We start from the raw sequence: 16922 nt of genomic DNA, 5'->3' as shown, positions 1-16922 counted from the left end.
TATTCGGTGAATACAGCATCACATTATTACAAAACTACAGTATACCATGACTCATACTATTTACAGTCAATAGTTTCAAATTATTACACAGTTCACCTCTATCCAGAATCCAGCTGAGTTGCTGAGCCCACAGGTCTCAGATATCCCCCTTTGTGCCCAAGGATGTTGCATGATCCTTCTCCAGGGCACACATTAACAGCATAACTCTAGAAGAGGGACAGACAATCAGCTCAGTCAGAACCCTTTTGACTCCCTGCAGCCTGGACCTTCATGGCCACCTTGGCCAGGCTCAGGAGTCCAATGACCCCAAGTGACCCACACCAGCAAACAACCTGCTGGAGAGGGCCAAGCAGTGTTTGCAGGGGGAAAGGAATTTTCAACATTTCAGGTCAAGACTCTGCACCAGGGCTGGGAGCGGAGAGGCGAGGTGTCCAGAATAAAGAAGAGAGTGGAGAGAAAGGAGTGTGAGGTATCTGGTGGACCAAGGAGGAGTGTAGAATGACTCACAGATGGTGGCAGGTGAGGGGAGGGGAGCAGGAATGGAGCTAGGCGGAAGTGGCAGGATAGATAGAGGCAGTGAGAGAAATTAAAATATTGAGAGACAAATGGAGCAAAGTGGGGGAAAGGGAGCGTGATCATTAGAGACAGCCCCAGTTGGAATTTGCAAGGATTGTTACCAAACTGAGCTAATCATCAGTGAAAGTTTCTGCCAGCTACATTTGTTTTTTTTTTGGTTATGAGGACACTCAGTCCTCGTTGATTGTCATTTAGAAATGCATGCATTAAAAAATGATACAATGTGCCTCCAGAATGATATCACAAAAAACACAGGACAAACCAAGACTAAAACTGACAAAACCACATAATTTTACTTTATAATTTATTGTCACCCAACAATTGATACTAGAACGTACAATCATCACAGCGATATTTGATTCTGCACTTCCTGCTCCCTGGTTTACAAATCGATAGTAAATATTTAAATTTAAATTATAAATCATAAATAGAAAATAGAAAATGGAAAGTAAGGTAATGCAAAAAAACTGAGAGGCAGGTCTGGATATTTGGAGGGTACGGCCCAGATCCGGGTCAGGATCCATTCAGCAGTCTTATCACAGTTGGAAAGAAGCTGTTCTCAAATCTGGCCGTCTGAGTCTTCAAGCTCCTGAGCCTTCTTCTGGAGGGAAGAGGGCGAAAAATGTGTTGGCTGGGTGGGTCGTGTCCTTACGAAAAGTGTGTTGGCTGGGTGGGTGTAACTATATTATAACATATAGTTACAACAGTGCAAAGCAATACCGTAATTTGATAAAGAGCAGACCATGGGCATGGTAAAAAAAAGTCTCAAAGTCCCGATAGCCTCATCATCTCATGCAGACGGTAAAAGGGAGAAACTCTCCCTGCCATGAACCTCCAAGTACCGCAAACTTGCCAATGCAGCACCATTGGAAGCACCCAACCGCAGCGGACTCTAAGCCCGTCCGAAAACTTCGTGCCTCCAACCAGCCCTTCGACACCAAGCACCGAGCACCATCCTCTGCGAAGCACTTCGACCCTGCCCCGGCTGCCGAGGAACAAGCAAAGCCGAGGACTCAGGGGCCTTTCCCTCCGGAGATTTCAGACTACACAGTAGCAGCAGCAGTGAAGCAGGCATTTCAGAAGTTTCACCAGATGTTCCTCTGTGCTCTCACGTCCGTCTCCATCAAATCAGGATTGTGCACAGCACCCTACTTGACAAATTACAGACATCATCACTGGAGTGGCCGCTGTGAGCTGCGTCGCGCCGCCATCATCTCCTCTCCTCCTTTAGATATTATAACCTTCAAGTTACATCAAGTAACATGTATGTTATTTTCTTTAAAGCACTACTGTCATACATCTCCCAAGGAGTTCCTATTCTGCTTTGAAATATTGTCCCAGTGAATGTGTAATCCAAACAACCCCTTCCAATGGATATTATGAGATCTGTAGGTCGACTCAAAGAGTTCTCCTGATTCCTTGACCAATTCTGAGCCTGTTACCATCAATGAGTTAACTGTCTCTTGACTGCCTGTGAGGTCCTTCTGGGTGAATGTGCATTTTCTAGCAATAACTATCCTGACAAAGAACGTCAAGTTCTTTTTTTCAGTATCCGTGACGTGCAATAGTTAAAAGCAAATCCTTTTATCCATAACTTGAGCTCGAGTAATCACACCCTGAAAATTCCTCAAATGTTGCAAAGAAGCTGATTCAGTTCACATCCACAAAGTAACCAAGGGGAAATGTAAATGGTTCCTTAGGTATGCAGAATGTCAACCTTGGCCTACATTGAATATTCAGAAGACTCACGGATGATGATGGTCAATGGAAAGAAGACCACCCTGGCCAGCTTTTCAGTTGACTGGTGAGCTCCAGGGTTTTCCCCAATTGAAACTTAAAGTCTCTGACTCCCAGAAATGCTTTAAAACCAGGACTAGCCTTGCCCCCAGTCTCACTTTCAGAACTCTTTTATTTTGTTTTCCAAAGAGGTTTATTCATTGGTTGCAGGTTCATATTAATACAATATTACAGTACTTCACAATACAGGGTTTACGGTTTGAAAGGATAATATCGTTATTGCTATCCAGGATGCATTTCAAAGTTCAAAGTAAGTTTATCACCAAAGTACATGTGCCACCACATGCAATGCTGAGATTCATTTCCTTGTGGCATTTTTAGTATATCAAAGAAACATAATAAAATTAATGAAAGACTGCACCAAACAGGATGGGAAATGACTGGTATGCAATAGACAACAAAATGCAAATACAAATGAACAAACAATAATAAATAAATAAATATGCAATAACCATAGAGACCATGAGATGAAGTGTCCTTGAAAGTGAAACAGTAGGTTATGGGAACAGTTCAGTGATGGGGTGAGTGAAGAGACCCCCACTAGTTCAAGAGGCTGACTATCGAGGGGTAATAACTGTTCCTCAACCTAGGGTGTGGGCCCTGAGGCTCCTATACCTGCTTCCTGATAGAAGCAGCAAGAAGAGAACAGGTCCTGGGTGGTGTGGGGGGGGGGTCTTTGATGATGAGTGTTGCTTTCCTGTGACAGAGCTCAGTAGATGTGCTCAATGGTGGGGAGGGATTTGAGCCCCGGTGTGCCCGCAAGTCCTAGAAATACCCTGCTGTACCTGTGCACACTCGGACATCTCACCCTGCAAAAACTCATTTCAGGGAAGTAGCACCATCAATTTGCGGGAGACTCCCGGAACTTCCGGGAGAGGTGGGATGTCTGCAATAGAGTAGCTCCTTAGCAGCTGGCCAGCTAGTTTAAATAACGTTAGCTATGCTAATGAACGAATGACACCTGTTAAACTCACCTCAACATGTCTTTTACAGTCTTAACCCACCATGGGCAATAGAAAAGTCACTGTTGCAAACAGTGCAACGAACAACACCGTCATTGTTTTTGACCCCTATTAGGCAGGGGTACACTTTAGTGTAGTCTGTGGTCACGTACGTTTTATATTTTCTCTTTTTTGGAACACTCTGCCATGGCGCTCGCTCGCTCTCTCTCGCGCACGCTTGCTCTCTCGCTCACTCTCAAAAAAATCGATTTCCGGGATATTGTATATAATTTGCGGGCATCAGGGAGCCACTATCAATATGCAGGAGACTCCTGGAACTTCCGGGAAAGGTGGGATATCTGCATACTGCATGCTCATTCTCCAGAGACACCCAGGCACAGATGTAACTTGGGAAGAGGGGCAGGCAGTCAGCTCGAGCAGATCACTGCCTAGACCAGGCCCAGGAACAAACCGAGCAGGAGATAAATTCTCTGGGTCTTAATAGTTAAGGGTACTCTACGGAGGTGTTAAAATCAGTTAAGGAAAGAGATTAAAAGATCTAAACACTGCAGAAGGCAATTATGAAAGAAATTAGGATGAAAAACCGCATAAGGCAATTACAATAATTATCAATAATTAAATAAAGAAGAAAATTAAGCATTCTTAAAGCAGCTGTTTTGCTCTGTTGAATTCAATGATCCAGCAAACATGCCTAGTGTCGGCCTGGTATGGGATCAGCACACATATTTCCCATCCCTGGGGCTTGTGGATATCCCCACTCCCTCTATAGAGTCCATGAGGAGGCTGATGGTGGAGTACATTTGCCTAATCAGTCACTTGGTAGATGCGAGCTACTGACTGGGTTTATACGGGGGTTTCCGTAATCAGTCCTTCCCTGAAGCAACAGCGCAGATATCAGTAGAGCCTGCTCACCTGCATTAGGGGTGTCCCCAACCTTCCCAGCACGTGTTGGGGCTTGCCTTTGTTCATGAAACCTGGCATTGTAGTGTAAATACGTATGTACCTCTTGTCATTTCAGGGAGACGATCGTATGAAGCTGCCGAGCCCGAGCGACAGCAAGTTCTTCCAGAGTTTGCTGGACGAAGAGGAGCTGGAGGACATGATGGATGCCGAAGAGTACCTGGTACCACAGGCTTTCAACATCCCTCCTCCCATCTACAGCTCAAGACCGAGGATCGATTCTAACCGGGTAAGTCAAATGAATCTGGATATGAAGGGACAACAAATCAAAGTGAGACCGGTATACCGACACGTAACCTATTGCCCTTAATAGCCCTGTCACGGTGCACAAGGTAGATGATGGCATGTGACGTTTGAGCCACACTTACTGTTGGTGCCTCCGGTTCCTGTTTGAGCAACAGAAGTAGCCCAGTACCAACAAATGTCTCCCCCAGCAGCAGGACAGGGGAATCTTTGTTCCTGTCAGACTTGCAGGATCCCTTTGCCACTGAGTTTGCATTCCTCTCCTTGTTCTTGTTGGCGATGAGTTTCCATGAATCCCCACACCTGGCTAATCCTCCCGAATAGCAAAAGATAGTACTCTTGCACCAGAGAAATTCACTTTGAAATGTTTTTAAGATGGCATTTAAGTGTATTATTACATACCCAGGTGTTCAGAGCCTTTTTCTTTGATTTGAGATTTCTGCAACTGATAGTAATGTTTAGTAGACTTTAAGACAAGAAGACATAGGAGTGGAATTAAGCCCCTTGGCCCATAGTGTCTGCTCCATCGTCCCATCATGGCTGATTCATTTTCCCTCTCAATTCCATTCTCCAGACTTCTCCCTGTAACCTTTGGCACCCTACTAATCGAGAAACTATCAATCTTTGTTTTAAATATACCCAGTGACTTGGCCTCCACAATGCCTGTGGCAATAAATTCCACAGATTCACCAACCTCTGGCTAAAGAAATTCCTCCTCTTCTCTTTTCTTAAGGGAAGTCCTTCTATTCTGAAGCTGTACACTCTGGTCCTAGACTGTCCCACTGTTAGAAACATCCACTCAACACCCACTCTATCTTGATATTATTTCAAACTCCTGTCTGTCCCTCATGCTCGAGGCAGCACATTCAGTGCAAAGGATGCTAACTCTCTTAAGGCCATGAAGTTAAGGACAGGTAGCAATCCAACATGAACGTGCATGTTGTGCATGTAAGTCCAAAGCTTTACTTAGCTGATCTCTTAAGTTAGTTGTTGCCTTTGCCCACCCCCTGTCAGGAGCAGGGTGGGGGGGGGGTTAAAGGAGGGGGTCATGCATCATTCAGCTGTGTATGAGCTATAAAGGATGTTTCATGCTAACACTGACTGATTTTTCATTCACGGGCGCTTCTTTTGAGATCCTTGACAAATTTAAAAGACCTTCCCATTCTCTCTGCATAACGTGCAGGAGCAGCCTCTTGTGACTGTTTGCCATTTGGTATGATTGTGGAAAATCTTTTATCTTAGTACCACTTTCGTCCAGTAATCTCCTATCCCTTCCATCTCTTAACATACAGTATAAGGGTCAATTGGTTACTGTCTTGAATACACCCAGTTGTTGAATTTTCACAACGCTGAGAATTGCAAAGCTTCATGAAAATTCTCCTCATTTCAATGTTGAATGGGCACCCCTTCATTTTGAGACTGTTGACCCTTGAATCTGTAGAATCTATCCCAGAGAATCATCCTTCCTCCATCTGCCCTGTCAAGACCAGCGTGAATATTGTACATTTCAGTGAGATCACCTCTCTTAAGTTCAGGAGAGTTAGGCCTAATGTGCTTAATTGGTTGTCGCACAGCATCTCCCCCTCTTCCAGGAATCTACCAGGTGTCTGCTGCACTCCCTCCAATGTTAAGTGTATTTTTCCTGAGATCTCACCTGGCCTTTATACCACTGAAATAAGACACATCCACACCTGGTCCCGAAGGGAATCAACCTGAAATGTCAACTGACCATTTCCTGCCAGAGATATGGCCTGACTGTTGAGTTCATCCAGTATCTTATTTGTTGCTCCAGATTACAGCATATGTAGTCTCTTGTGTCTTGATATCCTCTCTTGTACTCAAATCCTCTCACAATCAAGGCCAACATAATGTTTACCTTACTAATTGCTTGCCGTACTTGTAAACGGTTTATTGTTGTTGCATATAACGAGGTACAGTGAAAAACTTAGTTTTGCATGTCGTCCAATAGATCTCATCAAAAAATAAGTAGACCAAGGGAAAACCAATAACAGAATGCAGAATGAAGTGTTATAGTTTATAGAGAATGTGCAGTGCAGGCAGACAGTAAGGGTACATGATGAAATGGATGGTGAGGTCGAGAGCCCTTCTTATCACACAAGAAGTCCAATCCTTTATCCTGCAGCACCAGGTTGGAAGCTGTCCCACTGGGTAGAAGATACTAAAGCCAGAAAGCATGCACCAGCAGGAGGGGGAAGAAGAGAGAGTGCCTGGGGTGAGAGGGTTCTTTACGGTAGCTTCCAGAAACTTATATACAAGGGCACCCAGGGCCTTCGGAAAAACAGCACCTTTCAGCCGCTCAGCAGATGATGTGTCTGCTAGTATGTTGAAAGAAATGGCTGTGGAGCTGGTGAATATACTGGCTGCCAGTGTCCAAAATTCAACAGGTTCAAGACCACTCCTTGCAGTCCGGAATGGAATCCCACTAGAGGGATACTGGGTGGTGTCACTGCCTTGGTGCTCCAGTGACTCAGTTTAATCCTGATCGCCTGTGTGGAGTTTGCAAGTTCTCCCTGTAACTGCGCGGGTTTCCTCCAGGTGCTCCAGTTTCCTTTCAGATCCTAAAGATGAGCAGGTTGATCAGTTACCTGTGTAAATTAATCTTAGTGTAGTTTAGAGTCAAATGAATAAAGGGTAGTGGGGATGGGGTGGTGGTGGAATCTGTATGAGTGAATAAGTCACAGGACTACAGGAGAATAGGACTGATGTAAGCCAGCATGGATCTGAGGAGCTGATTGGTATATTTACTGTTACGTACCCCGTAACTGGGTTGCCAAACCAGCAGAAATGGATCACTCAGTTGGAGTCTGGAGTACTAGAACTAAGAAAGTTTTATTACAGAAACAAGCAACACAGTAATCGAAAGGATAATAAATGCAACAGTTCAGTGATGATAAACACACATGTGCACAGAATTAAGATAACAGCATCAATCGAGCTCTATCGTTGTCTAGGGGTAAATGACCAATTTCAAAATGACTCAAAGTTCAGTCCAGTTTAGTAGTTCAGTTCGCAGTAATCATTGCCATGGCGGTGGACAACGTGGGGGAAGAGAGACATAGAATAGGAACAACTCATCATTCAGCACAGCTTCACTCACAGACCAGCGGGATGGCTCACAAACAGCTTTTGGGCAGGTCCTTGGTGATGTCACCTGAGGTCACCGACTGTGACCCCTCCTCCTCCAGATGCGGTCGATCCTCTGCAGTGAACCCGGCACCCAGGCAAGGGCGGACACACACCGGGTTCCCGCTGATCGTACCTTTCCACCCTTGTCGTTGTCTGGGACTTCTCACCCACTCGTGAGAAGCGCACCGCTTCCAGGGTCTCGTTACCTCGGGTGGCGTGTGTCTGTCTTAGCGAACCTGTCCCTTTTTATCCCCCTGCTGGGGTATCGCCTGTCCATCACTTCAAACAGTTCAGGGCTCAAAGGGGGGAGCCGCTCCAGACAGCTCTTCCTCCCACATCCCTTCATTACACATCTCCAGACGCTGCTCCATTGTTCCTTATCTCTCCTTCCCCTGAGGGCAGGTGGCAGACCAACTGCTGATGCCACTGATGCTAGCCCAGGCCAGCAAACATCTTAATTTTATGTGTATTCTCGTAACATTACGTACTAATGCAAGAAAAGAGGGAGGGGTGAAATTAGGGGAAGAGTCCAGATTTGAAACATATGAGGAATGTTTGATGCCTCTGGGCCTGAACTTGCTGAACTTTGGAAGAACGAGGGGTTATCTTACTGAAATCTATTGAATATTGAAAAGCCTAGATAGAGTGGATGGAGTAAAGATTCAGAGAGTGTTTCCAAAAGTGGAGGAGTTTAGGACCAAAGAGCACAGCCTCAGAATAAGTAGACAATCCTTTAGAACAGAGAAGCAATTTCTTTAGCCATAGCGTGGTGAATCTATGGAATTCATTGTGGAGACCAATTCATTGGGTATATTTAAAGTGAAGGTCGATAGATTCTTAGTAAGGGTGTTAAAGACTACAGAGAGAAGGCAGGGGAAATGGGTTGAACAGGAGAATAAATCAGCCATAATGCAATGCCAGAGCAGTCTGGATGTACTGAATTGCCTAATTCAGCTTTATGGTCTTATAAAAACAGAAAATGCTGGAAACATGTAGCAGTTCAACCAGCATTTGTGGAAAGAGAAATACTGCATCTTAAGTTTGGCCGGTTGAACTGGCATTGATCATAGGGAAAATAATGAACCATGTCATTTAGGAAGTGGTAACAAGGCTCTTGGAAAATACTGGCACAAGGGTCTGCAAGTGCTGGAATGTGAAGCGAAAGACAAACTTCTCAATAGGCTAAGCAGCATCTGTGAGTGGGGAGAAGTTGTGGACGTCTCAATCAGAAGTCAGTAATTCCTTTACCCCCACAGATGCTGCTCAGTGCTCTGAGTTCCTCCGCAGCTGTTTTATTTGGAAAATAGCACTGGCATACTGATCAGGTGCAACACGAGAGATTATTAAACAAGGACATGTGGGGTTATGAGTTGCATACTGGTACAAATTGAGGATGTATTAATAGACAGAAAGCGAAATAGGAATAAATGAGTCATTTTCGGGTTAGAAAGCCGTGAGCAGTGGAAGGAGCCAAGACGCTTAATTAGAATTTAGAACACAGAGCAGTACAGCACAGCACAAGCCCTGCAGACCACAATGTTGTGCCCATCTTTTAGCCTACTCTTCCCTCCTTCATAGGTCTCCATTTTTCTATCATCCATGTGTCCGTCGAAGAGTTTCTTAACTGTCCCTAATGTACCAGACTTTACCACCAACTATGACAGGGCATTCCATGAGTATTACTAAAACAGTAACAATGGGTCCAGCATCAAACTTGAGCCGTTATGTACCTCGCAGAATGTTCAATGTTCAAGCTGTGACAATGCAATTGTGTCATATTAAAACGAAAGTTATTAGTGACATTAGAACTTTGTACAATCTGAGTTCAGAATCAGAACTCACTGTGTTGGGGCTGTCATTGGTGGAAATTGTTACTGCACTTAGTTTTTTTCCTTGAAACTGAAACAATTACATTTCCAGACCACCTTTCCTGATCTTAAGGCATCCTGTTGCAACTGATCAAGACCTTATAGAGTGCAGTTAGAAATGTCATGTAAAAAATTCAACACAAAATGCTGAAGGAACTCAATAGACCAGGAGGCATCTATGGAAAAGAGTAAGCAGTCGACATTTTGGGCCAAGACCCTTCGCTGAAACATCAGCTGCTTACTCTTTTTCATAGATGCTGTCTGGCCTGCTGAGTTCCTCCAGCATTTTGTGTGTATTACTTTGATTTCCAGCATCTGCAGATTTACTCTTGTTTATAAAAAATTCAGAAGGTAGTTTAGCCCCAGCAAGTGATAATTGATGAGGTGGTTGGTTTTATTAGCATTGTTGGTTGAGAAATAAATATTCGGAAAGTCGTCACTGAGAAATCTGTTGTTTTTCTTCAATGTCATGCCAAGTGATTCTTCTTCGATTCTTCCTGATGTGAAAGACCATACCTCCAGCAAGTTTTTCTGGAGCTCCTTCTGACGTGCAGTGCACCACTGCCCTTGGTTGTGTGTTGTACTCTTTGGAATTATGCCTAGCTCAAGGTCAAGGCTTAACTAACGTGACCAGATATGCTAATAACATCCAGTACTGAAAGGGTTAGTCTTTAATGTGAGCATTAGCAGGTGGAATAAAGAAAGCTTGAGATAAAAATAAGATCCCACTATAATTTACGATCGGAGTGCTTCAGCCAAGAATGGTGGGAAGATCCTATTATCATTAGTTCTCTATTCAGACAGCACTGTTTCAAAGTACTGGGGCTCTTATTTCTCAGTTGTAGGAGAATGCATCATTACAATGGGCAATCTAGTGTAGGCCTTCTTCCCTAATGATGCAGTTCAGTAGCCAGAAGTCCCTGTTTAGCAGCATCCAGCAGACACTTTTGGGTGAGATCAATAGGCTTGATTGTCAAGGAAAATGTAGCCATTTAAGAGGAGAAACTGTCTAACCCCTTTGAGACAGACCAGACAATTGATTTGAAATGAGGTGATATCGGTTATTCCAGTTTCATGCAATACTCCCCTCTACTGAAACATTCACTGAAGTATTTTTTTTGCTCTGCATTCAATGTTTTGATGCTGATTGGTGGTAGGTAAGAGAAAAGGCTCTCGAGTAATGTACAATGTGAAGATATCACACACTGCTGCCTCAAACTCTTCATAATGACTGCTTGACCTCTGCTGAATTTTGCTTTAAAGTTCTGTCAACCAAACCTTTGGTCAACAATCTCTGGAATTCCTGGTTCTCCATCCACAGGACAGGGAGTAAGAGTTTTCAAGTGGGAGCAGGAACAGAGAGATTCAGGGATATTTACTTTTGTCTGATCTTGCACTATATTGCTTACCTGCTCTGCACTCTTTTGTAGACTTTACATTTTATTCTCTATTGTTACTGTTTTATCTTATTCCAAACATCCCATCCTGCAAAAACTCATTTCAGGGAGGTAGCACCATCAATTTGCAGGAGACTCCTGGAACTTCCGGGAGAGGTGGGATGTCTGCAATGGAGTAGCTCCTTAGCAGCTAGTCAGCTAGTTTAAATAATGTTAGCTACACTAATGAACAAATGACATCTGTTAAACTCATCTCAACATGTCTTTTACAGTCTTAACCCACCATGGGCAATAGAAAAGTCACTGTAGCAAACAGTGCAGCGAGCAATACTGTCATTGTTTTTGACCCCTATTAGGCAGGGGTACACTTTAGTGTAGTCTGGGGTGATGTACGTTTTATATTTTCTTTGTTTGGAAGGCTCTCCCATGGCACGCGTGCTCTCTCTCTCTCTCTCTTGCGTGTTCTCTCGCTCTCTCTCTCCCTCTCTCTCTTTCTCTCGTGGTCGCTCTCGCGCTCACTCTCTCGCTCTCTCTCACACTCTTTCTTGCTCTCTCTCTCTCGTTCTCGCACTCTCTCGCTCACTCGCTCTCAAAAGAATTGATATCCAGAATATTGTATACAATTTGCGGGCATCAGGGAGCCACTATTAATATGCGGGAGACTCCCGGAACTTCCAGGAGAGGTGGGATGTCTGTTATTCTAGCTTTCACCTTAAATCTCTGCCTCTTATCTTAAACACCTAACTTTCACTTAAACCCCTACACTTAGCTTAACTCCCACCTCTTACCTTAACCCCCCCACCTCTCACCTTAACTCCCACCTCTCACCTTAACCCCCTACCTCTTATCTTAACCCCCACCTCTCACCTTAAACTTTAAAACCCCTACCTCTCACTTTAAACCTCTAGCTCTCACCTTAAACCCCTACCTCTCACTTTAAACCCCTATCCCTCACCTTAAAACACTAGCTCTCACCTTAAACCCTACCTCTCACCTTAAACTCCTAGCTGTCACCTTAACCCCTTAGCTTTCACCTTAAACCCGAAGCTCTCACTTTAAACCCCTAACTCTCATGTTAAACCTATGTTTTCTTGATTTTGATACCTCTCTCATGGGAAAGAGGTTTTGACCATCTATCCTATAATTGTATATACTTCTATCAGGATGCCCTCAGCCTCTTTTGCTTCAGAGAAAACAAGCTGAGTTATCATTCTCTCCCCATAACTAAAGCCCTCCAATCCAGGCAAACCTGTGTGAGTCCCCTCTGCTCTCTCTCCAGTGCAACCACATCCTTCTTACATAGTATCACCCAGAACTGCACAGAATTCTGCACATGCAATCTACACAGTGTTATGTAAAGTAGCAAAATAAAATGCCAATTTTTATTTTCTATCCCCCGACCTATGAAGGCAAGGTGACGTAAGCTCCACAATTGTATCTGCTTCCATCATTTCTCTTGGCAACCCATTCCAATGTCACAGTAGCATTACAAGTGCACAGATATACAAATATACAAATATTAGAAGAGAAGTAAGAAAGAGTAAAAAATAAATTACCTCAAACAGTCTAACAGGAGGGGGCCATCATTCCCCTGGCTATAGGTTGACTCATTATAGAGCCTAATGGCCGAGGGTAAGGATGGCCTCATATAGCGCTCTTTGGAGCGGTGCATTTGTCTTAGTCTACTGTATTAATAAATGTACTCCCCTGTTCGGCCAAGGTGGCATGCGGAGGGTGAGAAACATGTCCAGAATTGCCGGGGTCCTTTGTTCTACCACAGCCTCCAGGGTGTCCAGTTTGACTCCTATAACAGAGCCAACCTTTCTAATTAGTTTATTGAGCCTGTTGGCATCACCCATGTTGATGCCATTGCCCCAGCACACTACTGCATAGAAAATTGTACAGATGATAACAGACTGGTAGAACACATGAAGGAGAGGCCTGCATACCCCAAAGGACCTCAGTCTCCTCAGGAAGTAGAGATGACTCTGGCCCTTCTTGTACACAGCTTCTGTGTTGGTGCTCCACTCAAGTCTGTCATCCAAGTGCACCCACAGGTACTTTTATGTCCTCACCATCACCACAGGGAGCAGTGCAGCCTTAGTCTTCCTAAAGTCCATCACCATCTCCTTTGTCTTACTGATATAGAGCCTGTCTTGCAACTCTCCTTTAAACTTCCCCCTTCTCGCCTTGAACCTACATACTCTGGTATTTGATATTTCTACCCTGGGAATCAAGCTCTGATTATCTACCCTATCTATGTCCCACGTAACTTTATATACTTCTATTTGGTGTCAAACTTCCTTTTACATCCATTATGTATGATCCATTTTCTCTTGGTTTCTAGGTTTCCCTATCCTTCCCCTTTTTCTGCAACGCGCCGCTTCTCTGAATCTCTCCGTTCTTGTGGAAGGTCATCAAACTGAACAGTAACCCTGTTTCTCTCACTGCATATGCTATTTGACTACTGAGTACTTCCATTGTTATGGGTGCTGAAGGAAGGGTGTCAGGGGTTTTGAATGCAGGTTGTGGTAAGGAGATGTTGTCAGAGAGCCAAGGGACACAACTGAGCCAAAGCTTTGAAGGCTCTTGATTAAATCAGGAGAAATTTTCTGGTGGAAGAGGGTGAACTTAAGGTGATCGGTTGAAGAACCCGGGGCAACATGCAGAGAATTCCTTTAATGTAGTAAATTATTATAATCTGAAATGCATGACCTAGACAGATGATGAAAGCAGATTCAGTACCCACTTTCCAATGTGTATGCAATAGTCAAAAAGGAGTATTGGTATTGCTGTTGGGAAAGGGTAGATGAATGGACCAATTGCAGAGTTCCCTCAAGAAGCAACCACAGGAGTAGGTTGAGGACTCTTAGTGGTGTTTCATTCAATAATCATTCTACAGTCAACGTCACTTAGATCATATTTCTTCACCACTCTGATGTTCATCTAAGCAACAACTGAACCTCTTGACCATGTCTACATGCTTTTATACATTGAGTTGCTGCCACTTTATTGGCTGGTTAGATATTTGCATTAACAAGCATGAGTACTGAGGATACACTCGGAGGCAACTTTATGAGCTACACCTCACATTCACAACCCACACATATACACACTCAAATACGCTCACAAATACACAATAATTCTCATACACTTCTCTTACACACTCATGATGACACACACACAGCCTCACATTGCCCCACACACGGTCTCACTCTCACCCTCATTCCCACAGGTGTATACACTCCTCACTGCACAAACACACACAAATTCATTTTCACATTCCTATCTTCACACACACACACACACACACACACACACACACACACACACACACACACATTCACCTACAGATACATATTCTCACACATTTACTCTCACACACGTACAGTCACAGACACATATCCACACTCACATCACACACGCTCACTTTCATCCTCACTCTCAAATTCTCACACACTTGGTCTCACACACAGAATTATTTTCAAAAATACACACTCACTCACATTCCCACTCATATCACACTCAGTGCCTCTCCCAAATATTGACACCAAAAATGCACATTTGCTTGGGCTCACACACACTAGCTCTCATGCCCCCTCACACAATCATTCTCAATGCTTTCTCAGATATACACTCACTTCCTTGTGTTCACACTGTCATTCTTCAGTCCATACTCCCCAACATTCACTGTCACACATATTCAAAAATACACAATCGCTTTCCTACCATACTCATATATTCACACATGCAGACACACACGTGTACACAAACACTCTTCATAATGCAAACACACACTGACACGTACTCAGTCTTGCCTTTTCAATCTCTTTCTGTCACAAACACACACACAACAAATGCAGAAACACATCCACACATACAAACACACTATCAGGAGAGCACATAGACAACACACACACACACACACACACACACACACACACACACACATCCTGCTGTGTCATATGCAGCTTATCTCCCTCATGCAACAGCAAAATATTTTGGTGTGTTTTTTAATATTAGCAATAGAATGAACTGATAACCTCAGGACGCTTAGGCAAGCTATTTCCAACCTTGTACAGTGTCATTTTTACAGGGGTCAAACCCATAATGAAACGGGAGAGATGTTTAGTCCAAGCACGACTTGTGTGGCTGAACCATACTACCAAAGGTCCATCATGTACCCTGTCAGAGCAGGGTTCTGCGATTTTGAAATAACACAGGAAAATAGGAGCAGGCTATTTCCCAGGCCAGTGGAGTTTAAAACTAGAGGGCACAGGTTTAATTTAATTCTACTGATTTATTTATCTTGAGGTACGGTGTGGAGTGTGCCCTTCTGGCCCTTTGTGCCGAACTGCCCAGCAGCCCCTGATTTAACCCTAACCTAATCATCAGACAGTTTACAATGACCAATTAACCTATTAACCAGTATATTTTTGGACTGTGGGAGGAAACTGGAGCACCTGGAGAAAACTCATGGATTCCATGGGGAGGATGTACAAACTCCTTCAAGAGGACCCTGGGAATGAACGCCAAACTCCAATGCCCTAATCTGTAATAGTGCCATGCTAACTGCTATGCTACAGTGGTTAAGATGAGAGAGAAAGGTTTAAAGGGAACCCAAGGGGCATGTTTTTCTCATAGAGGCTGGGTGGGTATATGGAACAAGCTTCCAGAGAAGCTGGTAGAGATGAGTGAGCAGAAGTACAATGTTTGAAAGACTTTCTGTATGTGCACAGGAAAGGTTTAGAGAGATATGGACCAAACACAGAAAATGGAACTAGCTCGATTAGGTAGCTTGGTCAGCATGGACAAGCTGAGACAAAGGGCCTCTTTCCATGCAATATAACTTTATGACTCCATGACGCAATGAGGGCTTGGCTATCAGAACCTTCCAAGCCTGCCCCATCATTTAATGTGATCATGGCTGATCTGTGCTGGCCTGAACTCCTGCTCTGTGTCATTTCACCATACCTGTCCTTTCCTAAATCTGCAGATTATTTACTCACCTCCGCTTCCAATACTTCTAATGATCCAGCTTTCATGACTTAGCAGGGCAGAGAATTCCAGAAATTCACCGCCTTCTACAAGTAGAAACTTCTATGCACCTTAGTTTAAAATGACCGGCCCTATACCCTGCAGCTTTGCCCCTCGTTCGTGACTCTCTCAGTAGTGAAAACATCCCAGCATATATTCTGTCAAGACCTTCTTAGGATCTTATGTGTTTTAGTAACAACTCTCCTCATTCTTCTAAACTCCAAGGTGTTTTTGCATCAGACTTCACTGTGGAAGACACTAGCAGTCTGGTGAAAGTTCCAGGTATCGGGGGCATGAAAGATGTGAAGTGACCATAACTAGATTGTAGATTCTTTGGAAACTGAAAGGTCTGAAGGCAGATAAGTCACCTGGGCCAGATGATGTACTCCCCAGAACTCGGAAAGAGGTGGCTAAAGAGATTGTGGAGGCATTAGTAATGAACTTTCAAGAATCACTAGATTCTGGAATGGTTCTGGAAGACTGGAAAATTGCAAATGTCACTCCACTCTTCAAGAATGGAGAGGCCAGTTAGTCTGACCTCAGTGGCTGGGAAGATTTTGGAGTCGATTATTAAGGATGAGGTCTCGGGGTACTTGGAGGCACATGATAAAATAGGCCGTAGTTAACATGGTTTCCTCAAGGGAAAATCTTGCCTGACCAATCTGTTGGAATTCTTTGTAGAAGTAACAAGCAGGATAGGCAAAGGACAACTGATTGATGTTGTGATTGATTTGCCCAAAATTGCCCACAATATTCCAAATACAGTCTGACCAATCCTTCTCATCCCAGGTGTTAGCCAGGTGAATCTCCTTTGTACTGCCTCCAATGTTTTTATATCGTTTTACAGGCAAGGGGTCCAAAACTGTGCACAGTATTTCCAGGTACCTTGCTGTACAATGGCAACAAAATCTCCCTACTTTTAAACTGGCAAGGAA

The 16922-nt window shown here is 43.9% G+C and overlaps 1 protein-coding gene across 6 annotated transcripts in view; it reads left to right on the top strand.

Annotated features, from left to right (window-relative positions):
• The window catches only part of LOC134348348 (receptor tyrosine-protein kinase erbB-4-like), a 1006440-nt gene that overhangs the window by 909178 nt on the left and 80340 nt on the right, over positions 1–16922 (top strand). For all 6 annotated transcript variants that reach the window (XM_063051562.1, XM_063051560.1, XM_063051559.1 and 3 more), the window contains one exon: positions 4354–4524. In XM_063051562.1, coding sequence (XP_062907632.1) covers positions 4354–4524 — 171 coding nt within the window. The remainder of the gene's footprint in view (positions 1–4353; positions 4525–16922) is intronic.

Source organism: Mobula hypostoma, chromosome 6 (assembly GCF_963921235.1).
Source record: "Mobula hypostoma chromosome 6, sMobHyp1.1, whole genome shotgun sequence".
NCBI classification, from domain to species: Eukaryota; Metazoa; Chordata; class Chondrichthyes; order Myliobatiformes; family Myliobatidae; genus Mobula; species Mobula hypostoma.
The sequence above is the reverse complement of the archived record's forward strand: the minus strand, read 5'-3'. Positions and strand labels throughout refer to the sequence as shown.